The 12,968-nt window shown below is 35.0% G+C and overlaps 1 protein-coding gene across 2 annotated transcripts in view; it reads right to left on the reverse strand.

Annotated features, from left to right (window-relative positions):
- The window catches only part of Col21a1 (collagen type XXI alpha 1 chain), a 174,541-nt gene that overhangs the window by 33,468 nt on the left and 128,105 nt on the right, over positions 1-12,968 (reverse strand). For both annotated transcript variants that reach the window (XM_048805528.1, XM_048805529.1), the window contains one exon: positions 6,790-6,843. In XM_048805528.1, the coding sequence (XP_048661485.1) occupies positions 6,790-6,843 (54 nt within the window). The remainder of the gene's footprint in view (positions 1-6,789; positions 6,844-12,968) is intronic.

A 12,968-nucleotide genomic window follows, 5' to 3' on the forward strand; every position in this document is an offset into this window, starting at 1 on the left:
GACGCACTAGGGGAGTGAAACTCAAAGCAACTGAAAGTTGACTAAACCCCATGATGTTTGTCCACGTAGATCCTTTTTGGAATATATTAAAAGTTATACATTTAAATTATATCAACTTTGCAATATCAAGAATACTACAATGAAATATGTGTAAAAAATTACTAAATAACATAAATATACAGAAAATGAAAAATGGAAAGACTTTTTTAAAAATGCATGTTAATTTAGCAAAATTGATGGTGCACATAATATTGGTGATCACAGAGTCTTGCTTTTAAACAAATTGTCATTTAAACCAAGTTGTTTTTTGACTTGCTGTAAACCTGATTTTTTTGTTGTTTTCTTTGAGACAGGGCCTCACTATGTTGCCCAGCTGGTATCAAGCAAGTCTCCTGCCTCAGCTTGCCACCATACTTGGCTTAGCAAACCCAATGTTTTTGATAAATATATGGCCTAACAAGAGTTTGCAATACACAGCTGGGTGTGGTATTACACACCCATAATCCCAGCAGCTGGGGAAGCTGAGGCAGGATGATTTCAAGTTCAAAGCCAGCCTCAGCAAAAGTGAGGCACTAAGCAACTCAGTGAGACCCTGTCTCTAAATAAAATACCTCCCCCACCCCCCCAAAAAAATAGGCCTGGGGATATGGTTCAGAGGTTGAGTGCTCCTGAGTTCAATCCCTGATACCGGGCCCCCACCAAAAAATAAAAGAGTTTGCAATACATATTCATATGCATGTTTATACAAGTTGGTTGTATAAAATGATTGTTAAGGATTAGACTATATGAAAAGCCAATGTATTAGTTTCATAATGGCTGCTGTAAGATTGCCATAAATTTGGTAGATTAAAAATAATAGATTTTATTCACTTACAATTTAGAAGTCCAGAAGTCTACATTCAAAGTCTTAACAGTGTTGCACTTCCCCCCTGAAGAAGAACCTATTACTTACTCTTTGAAATTCTGGTGGCTAACAATATGCCATGACTCGTGGGTACATCATTCACTCCAATCTCAGCTACCATGATCATATTGACTCTTCCTCTTCTGTGTGTGAAAATTTCCCTTGTCTCATTCTCAGAGGGACACCTATGATCTGATTATACTTAGGGTCCCCTGGGATAAGCCAGTATAATCTCCCTATTATAATGTACTTCATTTAATCATATCTACAAAGACATTTTCTTCCAAATAAGGTAATATTATCAGGTTTCAGGGGTAAGAACATGATATCTTAAGTGAGTTGTACAATTTTCAAACTAACACATTCCACCCTCTGACCCTAAAGATTCAAATCTACCTCAACCCAATAGCCCCAAAAGTCTCAACTCCTTATTGTGAAGTTCAAATTCTTATCTAAACAAAATCAGCTCAATAGAGATTTGTTTCATTTTATAAATCAGGTAAGGGCGTGATACATACTGGAACAAAGTCCCCTTTCCAATTGTGAACCTATAGACTAGAAAGCAAGTTATTTATTCCAAAATACAATGTTGAAATAGTATAGGATGACAGTTATAGACATCCCTATTCCAAAAGAAGAAAAATGGAAGGAAGAAAGAGTCACTGGTTCCTAGCAATTTTAACATCCAGCAGGGAAAATTCCCTCAGACTTTAAGGCTTGAAGATGGTACTCTAGGAATAAGGATCTGACCACTCTGCCTGTGACTCCCATCTTGGAGTCACTGTTTTTCTTGAAGGGTAACACATATGAACAGCTGAGTAGTTTATATGATTTTTTTCCTGCCTACAGAATTTGGGGAGTCCAACAACCTTCCTTAATTTGTCCTGTCTCCACACCATTCAATCTAATTCTTAAAATGTGTAGTTTTCCTGTATCTTTCATGGGGATTCATGCAATTAGATAAGAGGCTCTTCTACGGGAATTCTACTAGGATGGTTGAGTCAATAGAGAAGGCATACTCCTTACCTATTTAGGACCAGTAAAAGTTTGTTCAGCCATGTTCTTAGCCTTTCCACCAGCATGCTTTTCTAACAGCTAATCTACCAATTTTGATAGCTTCTGCAATGGGGATAAAGCTGAAACATTCCCAAATCATCAAGTGCTCATTCTTCTTTGCCCAAGTTTTTTCCTCAACTTGCCCTTTTCTCCTCACACTTTACTACAAGCAGCAAAAAGAAATCAAACCATACATTCATCACTTTGCTTGGAAATCTCAGCTAAATATTCACCAAGTTCTGCTTTCTAACACAACTACAGTCCAGAGATTTACTGCAAAGAATTAGCTCATGCATTTGTGGGGACTGGCTAAGAAACTACCAAATCCACTGGATAAGCCATGAGGAGGAGCTGTTGAATTACATTGAACTACATTATTTATTTATTTTTGAAATGGGGTCTCACTATGTTGGCTAGGCTGGTCTCAAACTCCTGGATTCAAGTGATCCACCCTCCTGAGCCTTCCAAGTGTTGAGGCTACAGGCATGTGGTCTGCTATTTCTTATTAAAAATTTTATGTACACGTGGGAAAAATAAGAATTCATACCCCATTTGAATCAAATGTATGATATATAATATGTCAAGATCAATGTAATGTTTTGAGCAACTAATAAATTTCTGATGTTTTCACACAAAAAAATAAATTTAAAAAATTTATAAATACTCATTTTTAATGAATCTGTTCTTTATAACTATTCAAAGATATAGATTACCTGTTCAAATATCTTTATTATTATCTAGATATGTTCCATTTCAAAATGCCTTAAGTGATCCTTGGCTAAAACTATTCTTCTTGTTCTATTCTGGTTATTGCTTTGTGTTTCTCTGCCTTCAACCATGCACTAAGATGGCCTCAAGCCCTGCTTTAGTCCATTTCAAATCAGTCCATTTTCTCACTCCCAATTCTGAAAGTTCTTGCCTTTGTTGGTACTAAAGGTGACAGAGTTCAACTAGACTGCTGCCAGGCTTTCTCCTCTCTTGACCCACACTGACTTCCTATTTGCTGTTGGGATTTTTCTAAAACTTAAACCTGATCAACCCACTTCCCTACATAAAACCTTTGGGTGGCTCCCAACTTTATTTGGAGACTTAACACCAATTGACTCAGACAAAACCCCATCATGATCTGACCTCTGCCTGCCCTGACAACTTCATTTACTTCTATCCCTTCCACTCAGTGAACCCAGTTAGCCTGAACTAGCATCAGCTCTTCTCAGAGTATCATGCCTTCTTTTACTTCTGTTTTGGAATATGCTATATGCTCCTGCCTTGCCAACTTAACACAGCTAGACAACTCCTATTTGTCTTCCAAACTTTGGAATGTACCATGTACAATGTAAATATATCAACTACACTGTATGTGAATTTTATCTATTAAAGGTATTATTTTATAGAAAGAACACATCCCTTTCAGTGACACCCCCAACTACATATAGGGTTATGCACATCTTCTACAATTTTTCAAGACCCTGTGCCTTGTTTCATAGCATCCATGCCAGGTTGTCATCTATTGGCTCCTCTGACTTTTTGAAGGTAGAGTCTAATCTTCACATTCTCCTGAGTTAGGATAATGTCTAGTACAAAGTAGGTACTCAGTAAATGCTTTTTGAATGAATAACTGATAACTAATGTGATCCTTAAACATAGTAATTCAAAGCTGAAGCAAATTATAATTAAAGTAGCAAGTGTTCAAATTTAGGTTGTACTTAACTGGATTGAAGTAAATTGGGTATAAATTGCTATTTATAAAGCACATTGCTTTTAGGATTGAATTGTTTTTAGGAATGATCGATACTAGCCTTAAAATTCAAAGAACTGGAGTGTAAATGACTTGTAATTTAAAGCCATGTAATCATTTCCCAATGAAATAAAATCTTTGCGCTCAGTTTGAATTCCAGGAGATGGTGTTCCTATGTATCAATCTGCTTACAGGAATGAATCACTATCACACTGCCATAATCTGTGTTTAATTAGCTTTAAAGTATTTTCTAAGAGCTTCTGTCCTTCCAATTTAAGCTCCATTAATTTTCTTGGCTGCCACATTGCACAACAAATATATTGAACATGTCCTTTTTAGTGGGGCCAAATCATTCATTACAAATCCTTAAAACCAGTATTCACAGGAACTGGAGTTTTCATTTCTTTGCATCACAAAACAAATAAACATTAGAGGGTTTTGTTCATTTGTTTTCAAAACCTTTTCACAAATGGCAAAGATCATTTTTTTGCAGCATAACATTTCTAACAACCATGTTTCAATGAATTGTCAAAATAACAGAATAGCTTTCAATGCTACACATTCTTATTTGGAAGTGATTACAGACCAGGAGGATTATAGCCAGACATTGGCAAATTTTAGATGCATCATCTATTCATCGCTTTCCCAACAGACTATGGTTCCTGGCTTAGGAAACCTGACTGCCTTTTTGTCATTCACCAGGAAAGAGAGGGGAGCTGGAGGAAAGGGATAAGGGATCTTGCTCCTGCCTTCCCATCTGGTAAAGTGGCCTGAGAGAGTTGCTAAGAATCTCACTCAGTAACTCCTAGTTTTCTGTCTACTTGGTTTAGAGAGATTGCATCTAAATAGCCACTACCCCATTCTGATCATTTCCTGCCTTAGCCACTTGTTGGCCTATCTTTTTGAAAATCCTCATTTCATTTCTGTTTTGTTTATCCTTTGACCATCTGTTATTCCCACTAGGCTGGAAGCCTTCTAGAGGCAGTCCCTGTGATTCTCACTCAAACATTAGAAGAATGCAGCAAATGTTGGTAGAAAGGAAGAAGCAAAAACGTAAAATCGGAAAAAAAAAAAAAAAAGTGGGAGCATGCAGGGCAAGAACACATGCAGACCGGGTCAGCTTCTGGCTGAAAGTGAGGTATGGGCAGCCGGAGGGAAGGAAGCACCCCTAATCACCCTCATTTCCCATTTAATATTCTTTTCTCTTTTCTGGTTTTATTAAAAATGATTGAAATTTTTTTATTTTCAAAGTACATGCATTCTCCTTATATTACATTATGGCTTACATAGATTTACTGGTCAGTCTTCCCATTATAGCATTATTTCTATGGGAAAATGAACTGCAGATTCCAAATAACTAACCCACATTTAGAACATGGTTGCTTCATAGGCTATAACCTGGTTCTCAGCAACCCACTCCCCTGTCTGTCTCTGTATCTGCTTCTCTTTGTCTCTTTCTCTTCATACTCTTTCTGAGGGGGAAAAAAAGAACATAATAGTCTCACCCAAGCTCACATTCACATAGCAAGTCCTAAGTTTTATCCTCAATAATGATGATTATGGCTCAGGTATACTGAGTGCACTCACTCTTCCTGTTAACACTCTGGTTGAGGCCCTGTACCTCAGGCCTAGTCTGTCAAAATAGCCCAGGAATTGTTGCTCTGATTCCAGTCTCTTTCTTTACATCCACTGTATGGATGAAAAACTCATAAACTACTTCTAATGCACTTCTTAGATGGGGTAGTGACAGGAGTAATTTGGATGCTCTCTCTCCTAAATCAAGTAGACAGTCCAATCTACCTTTCTAGTTTTCCTACTACCCAAGCTGGACCCTTCTCTACAGCCTTAGGACCTTATTAAGATGATTTCATGGTTGCTTGGGCACATCTGTAACCATTGTACCTGTGTGCTTTCACTCATGTTAGTCCTCTCTCTTCCTTCCATTCTAGCCATCCTTTCATTACCAAACCTAGCCCCAAATCCTTGGTAAAAATTTCTCAACCATCCAAGATGCAGTACGCTTAGCACTGACCCCATGAATTTGTATAATGTTTTCACAATTTGGTGGGGAGGGGGGGTCCTACATAAGACTCACAACAACTCCTATGAAGAGGGCATTGTAAGCACAATTTAGATGAAAAGGAAGGTATTAAGAGATATGAACTTGACTTACAGAGCTGGAACATGGCAGAGATTGGCTTTTAAACCCTGGTCTTTTGGGTCCATGTCAAATTCATACACAGCACTGATGACAAACAGCCTTAAGTTGGGTGTCATTTGTATCCTTTATTTCAATTTTCCAAATTAGATTATATGCTTCATAAAGGCAGTAGCTCTGTATAGAACTGGATCCAGTGCAATACAATACCCAAAAATGAGAATTCAGTGAAATCTGAGTAATTCCAAGAGTAATCAATCCCTCTTCCTTGTTTAAGACATCTTGGTGATTTCTCTCTCCATCCAGGTCTTATCTACATTTAGACTCTGAACTCCCAACTGAACACTTTGTGATAAATGCCAGATAAATAATATCTAGCCTTCATTTTACTTCTTGACCTAGGTCCTCCCAAAGCAGATGTGAATTCCTGGAGGACAGATACCTTTGATGATTAAAATGAAATCTACTAGTATTTAAATGTTGGCCACGAGTTTTAGGAATAAAGGGGGGCAGCAATCTATATTTCCAAAACCCATCTGAAGTTAAGAGATATCTAGGATACTTGCTAAAAAGCTAGAATTCAGTCAGTACTCTCTTAATCATGTCTCTGCACTCCTTTTATTGAAGACACAATCCCCAAGAGCCTACTATGAAAAAGCAGACATGTGGCAAAGCAACACTGACTAAAGAAAAGACCATGATGTTTACCAATGGCTTATCTGGGCCTGAGCATTTGTGGTCATGATTCATACCCCATGCAACATTCTTCCTGGTTTATGAAAGAGGATTCAATCTTTCAGTATGGTACAATGTTCCACAAACCCCTTCTACAACATCCAAACTTTGGAAGTCAGTGAATAAGAACAGGACATCTGGGGGGAGAAATTAAATATCATGAAATAGGATTTCATGACCTGTCAAGAAGGTACTCACAGGCTCTCCCCGTGGTCCATCCTGCCCTGGTGCACCTGGGGATCCTGCTTCTCCCTGTAAATGATTTAATAAAAGGAAAATTCCATTTTTAAGTTCATTTACTAAAATATTATTATATGTTAAAAATTACATATTATAGCATGCTAGACACAGATGAAAATAAGAATTACTTCTGAATTATTAATAACTTTTCCTGACATCAAATAACCTTTAAAAAGTTCATAAAGTGACAATATAAACATCAAAAATTTATACATAGTGACAGATAGTTGAGTTATGAAATAACTGTGAGCCTATTTAGTAATTATTAGTTTTATTAGGAGGATTGATATTCTTATCTTCAATGTGAATGTGACCAATGTTCTATATTAGTCCTTTTCATGTTTACTTTGATCTTAATCTTTACTTTAAAAATGGTCATCCTACTAGACCTAATTTGATGCTGCCTTCCAAGAGTTGCATTTTAATATCTAAATAAAACTTTTATTATAAATGGAGTTACTTATAAGTTATTACTTGAAATTATCTGGCCCCATTAATTTGGTATTCACCTATTCAAAATAAATATCTAAAATGTATATTTTTTAGATAACCATCAATACTTTTTAATACTCTTCAGTTATATATCTTTACATTATTATGCTCAGATATTTAAGCATTTTATTTTATATCTACCTTCTGTTATGCTAAAACATCTCCCACATGAATCAATTGCTAATATATATAAAGAATCTAACACCCTATCTTATAAAACAATAAGCATTAGCTGAATATAATCCTAAACACATAGCACCCACAGATTAATAAACCTAAATTGCCTGAATAAAATCAGAGTAGTAGAGGAGCTTCATGAAATAGATACTCCAATATCTAGAATGTTTAAAACTAATAGTAAGAGCCATGTTTTGCTTCTGTCCAACCAAGTACTGCATCACAAGCCAAGTTCCATGTTGGCAGTTATTCCACACCTGTTTCACAACAGAGAGAACATTGCATGCTGAGTGAATGAGATCAAGAAGAACTAAAGCATTGTTCTTACAAACGTCTCAGATACCTGCACTGAAACAGGATTAAGGCAGAAAGAGCCTCAGAATATGTGAACAGAAGCATATTACAATTTTATTTTCATAGATCTACTTTCTATTTTCCCCAAATTATAGAAAATGAAGCAAACTTAACAGACATAATTAGCACTTATAAGAAAATTTAAACGTATCACCTTGTTTAATTAATTCTTACATTTCATTAGCACAGTGAAATATCAACCAAAGCCAAATATTTTATCTGTTCCACTTTTATTTACAAACACCAGATGACAGTTGAGGACAAAAGCAGCAAAGAATGTTTCCCTATGGATTACCTGTGGGTCCAGTGGTCTCACAGAACAGCTTATGAAAATTTCAGACAAAGTAAAAGAGTATGTTGACTCTATTTAGTTTGAGAGCTCTAGTTTTTAAATGCCTGAAAAATTAGGGAAAAGGATCATAAAAGGTTCTATATACTATAGAGGAATGATACAATATCTTTATCTGAACTCAACTCTATCAACAATAAGGAAGAATCATTCAAGTCACTGGTTTTCAAATATGGCCCTCAGACCAGCTAGATCTGACTCACTAATTTCTTTCTCCACAGGGGAACTTCTTTGAAAGGAAAAATTTCAATTTGCAGGAGGTGCTGATACTGCTGGCCTTGGGACCACACTTTGAGAGCTATAGCTCTGGTCCTCAGTCTAATTTCTATAGCTAATATCTAAGATGATTTATTTCACAACAGATTTCAAGATAGAGACTTACAGATGCCTTTTGCTCTCATAAATTCCTGTCTTTTATGAACAACTATTGCATTGTATAGCCATATATTTAGTGCTAAGTGTTATGATGGCCAGATTGTTCAGCAGGAGTCTTGTTTACATGAGTGCTGTTTTCCTGATTTGCATTTGTTAAAAGCAAGAAACTTATCTTACATGTTTTTTTAAATCGCCTACCATGCTTGAAATAGCCCAAAACATAATATGAGACTATGTCCCCTCTTCTTTACAATCACTAGAGCATAACAAGGAAGGAGCAATTGACTATTGATTCTTAAGTGCTCAATTTCAAGGGAACAAAAGAAACAAACAAACAAAAAATACTTGTGGATAAAGTTACAGCATTTGCTGTTGGAAAATTATGAAGATTAGTTATTATATGGCAATAGCCAGTGATCTTTACCTAGGAAGAATATCTTCATTCTTTTAATAATGTATTTTAACAATGTTTCATTAGGAGATGAAAAGATAATTTGGCCATTTCCCCTAAAATAAAAATGTAATACATAACTAGCCTGAGAAATTCAGTATTACACCCAGAACTTAACCTGAATATTTGACTGATTTCATGATGTGGAAAACCTGGTACAAGTCAGTTTGTTTGGTTTATGGAAAAAACATAAATCACAGTTCCTCCTCTGAGTTATTTTTCTATTCTGCCATTAACTTCATTTTTGAAATAAAATAATTGAGAAACTGTCATGTTTAACATTTTCCCTCAGTCTAATTTCTATAGCTAATATCTAAGATGATTTATTTCACAACAGACCAGTTATTTTTAAAAAGGAGCTTTAACCAAAAACAGACATGTGAAACTGGCACTGCATATGTATTTCTTTTCATACTGTGGTCTTTGGTACTTACCCACAAAAATAAAAGAATAATATATAATAAAAAGAATAAAAGAAGAGAGTAATTTAGATCACAGTCATTGCAATCCTCAAAATCAGGTGGAAGGTATGGTTTATTTATCATGATAATACAATGGGAGGAAGATCTTAACTTTCTATTAAGGAAATGCTTTATTTTTACTTTGATCTTACTGCATAGTTTATTCTTAGTATATAAACAAATCTTGAGCATGCCTAAGGATATACTGAAGATGTGAGCCTAGGGAAGCTTCTCTGGGCTAACCAAATAAACACAGACAAGATGTGTGGAAGAAATCCTGCAGAGGGTTGCACCCAAACTAGGACTGGGATTCTCACTCTGCCATGAAACCAACTGTGCATATCAGACAAAATCCTTTAATCTCACTGAACATGAATTCATATATTAAATACCACTGGTAATCCCAACTTCACCGATTTTTTTTTTGAGAAAAAATGGAATAGAGCTTTTATGAAAGTGCTTTGCATAGCTCCAGCCATAGAAGGCCAGATTCACTGACATCAAGAAAGTTAGGGTTTTAAAAATCCTTTACTCCTGATTGTTTTAGGTTACATCGTTTTCAAATAGCATATATTGGTTTCATATTTGAAAATGTTATGGTTTGCCATAATAAATTAGGAAAAAGGAATATTTAAAAAATTAGATTAGTCCTTATATTAATCTAGTTTCAATGTCATAAAAATAATGGAATCACCTGTTTCATCACTATTTTCTATATTTGAGGAAGAGTATTTGGATGTAACATGATTTTTCAATAATTTGGTGAAAGGAATTTTTATTGGTTATTAAATGATGACTACGTGATCTTAGACAAGTTATTTAATCTCTCTGTTACTTGGATTTCTCATCTATAAGATGATAAAAATATTTTTCCCTTATAACTCAAAATGATTCATAATATTAATGAGAAAAATCATATAAAGTAATGGGGAAAACTGGGTGTGGTAGACAACATGTGCAATCCCAGTTACCCAGGAGGCTGAGGCAGAAGGATTGCAAGTTTCATGTCAGCCTGAGCAAAATCGTGAGACACTGTCTCAAAATAAAAAGAACTGAGGATATAACCCAGTGGTAAAGTGCCCCTGGGCTCAATGCTCAGTAGCCCCTTCCCCCAATTTTTTTTTTTTAATATTGGGGAAAGATCCAGGCATTAAGTAAATATTTTTAAAATGCATATATCTTTTGTTGCATTCTGTCTTTTCCAATCATTTAGTTTCATTTCCAACTTAAAAAACGTATTTCATTATTTGAACCACTCTCTAAAATTCTTAAGTTCTTACTCCTTTACACCTAATTGTTCAGCCACTGTAACTGCTTATGCATATCCCAATGTTGAGTAAACCAAACTGAAGGCTGCCTCAGACCTTTCCCTGTTCTAGGTATGGAGGGAAATAGCATTGAAATCACACAGCTTAAACTAGACTTTGGTGAAATTTTTGTATTTGCTTCATCTTTCTCTGTCACATTTTCCACATATATATAAAAGAACTTTCTGCTATATAAAAAGTTCTCAAACCAACAATGCTCTTTGTTCCCTCTCCTCTTTCAATAGGTGAGAACACGTACTTAAAAAAAAAAAAAAAAAAAAGGATTAAAACACCCTGCCATCAAACTGTCAGACTACCTGCACATCATACTTCTGCACATGTAACTATCTGTGCCTCTCTTTTATTGCCATGTATGGGTCTTCCTCATCTAAAATAATCCCTTCCAACATTGTTCAGTGTCCTGCTCTTTCCCCTTCTCAAAATGAAGGAGCTCTTTCATCGGATCTGTTTACTGGGCATCTTCTCTTGGAAGTGTCACAGGAAACTACTTTGAAGACATTATTGTTCCCTCTACACCTTCCCAACAGAAAGCATGCCCAATCATTCCAATAAATACTTTCATTGAGTACAGAAAATGCTAACTTTACTATAGATAAAAAAGGATACACTAGAACTAAGAAGCCTAATAAGTCACCCAACTTTTATACTTGCCCTATTATTGCCAGGTATAAGATATTTTAAACTGAAGAAGAGTTTGCAGACAATATGCAAGAAAAATAAATTAAAAGGAATAACTAAGAGAAAAAACAGAAAATGAAAATCAAAACATTTTAGTAAATTTCTCTTACATAAAAAAACAGAAAACAGAAGAAAAGTTCAACAAACGCTAAAACCTAGATTAGCAAATATAGAAGCATTTTCAGCTATTGAAAAAATTAGAATCCAAAAACTTAGAATAAAAATGGAGAAAAAAGGAAAATGGAAATTAAGAATCAAACTCAGAAAAGAAAATAAAACCAAGTTCACACCCTGCAATGCCCACAACTGGGGAGGTTGAGGCAGGAGGATTATAAATTCAAGGCCAGCCTAGGCAATTTAGCAAGACCGTCTCAAAATAAAAAGTAAAAAATGGCTGAGGATGTAGCTCAGTGGTAGAGTATCTGTGGGTTCTATTCTTAATGCCATAACCAACTAACTAACTAAATAATTGAAAAAATAATCATCTTAGATATGATGAATGTGATAGATAAATTACTAAAAATTATAGAAGAGATTTAACTTAAAATTTAAAAAGACACCAAGTAGAAAGCTAACCATAACCAAAAAAGAAGGACAATATTTAAAAGAATCAGAAAATGATAGAGGTAGAAGACAAAGAAATCTCAATATAATCCAAGTCCTACAGACATAAACCAAAATGATTTAAAAGATTGTTAAATTGTTCTAGAATTTTTTAAAAAACCACTGAATATAACTAAAAAGGGTTTTGGAGTAATTAAAATTCTTAATTTTGAGATATACTTATGCTATTAGACTTTAAATATGCAAGTGGTGTTTTTCACCCCTTTGGACTTCCATGCAAAAAGATAAAGTCGCCTACTAAGGAAAGACAATTAGACTGACATCAGCAATGTATGTGAAGGCAATGGAGCAACATTTACAAGAAATGAATGAAAAAAACAGTGAGGAACAGTAAGACAATAATTTTATAGTTGGCTAAGTTATTAATCAAGGAACAAGGATACAGAAAGACATGTTAAAATAGACGAATTGATGGATTACTGTATGCACAAGCTCTAAGGAATATACTACAGGAGAAACTTTACCAAACTCAAATGATGCTTATAAAATATTGGCAAGGATGCCAGTAATGAACACTAAGGAAAATTAATTGCAAGTCTGAAATGACAGTGGGCAGAATGGAAAATGGCTTATATTATATGATCTGAGGAAGTTAAAGTATGATAATTAAACAGATAAGAGGAAAAAGATAAGGGGAAGGAGAAATAGAAACAGAATGAGTTCATTAATGCCACATAATGGGGTATAATTTAAGTTTAACACAACAAAGAGTAGATGCTGAAGTAAGGCAAAAAGGAGTCAAAAGGAATCTGAAATGCACATGTGCAATGACTTGAAAAAGAATCAGTACAGAGAATTCTTGAAAAAGATTCAGTATATCACTATCACAAAAACAAATCTTCCTACAT

This window comes from Marmota marmota, unplaced genomic scaffold (genome assembly GCF_001458135.2).
Source record: "Marmota marmota marmota unplaced genomic scaffold, marMar, whole genome shotgun sequence".
NCBI classification, from domain to species: Eukaryota; Metazoa; Chordata; class Mammalia; order Rodentia; family Sciuridae; genus Marmota; species Marmota marmota.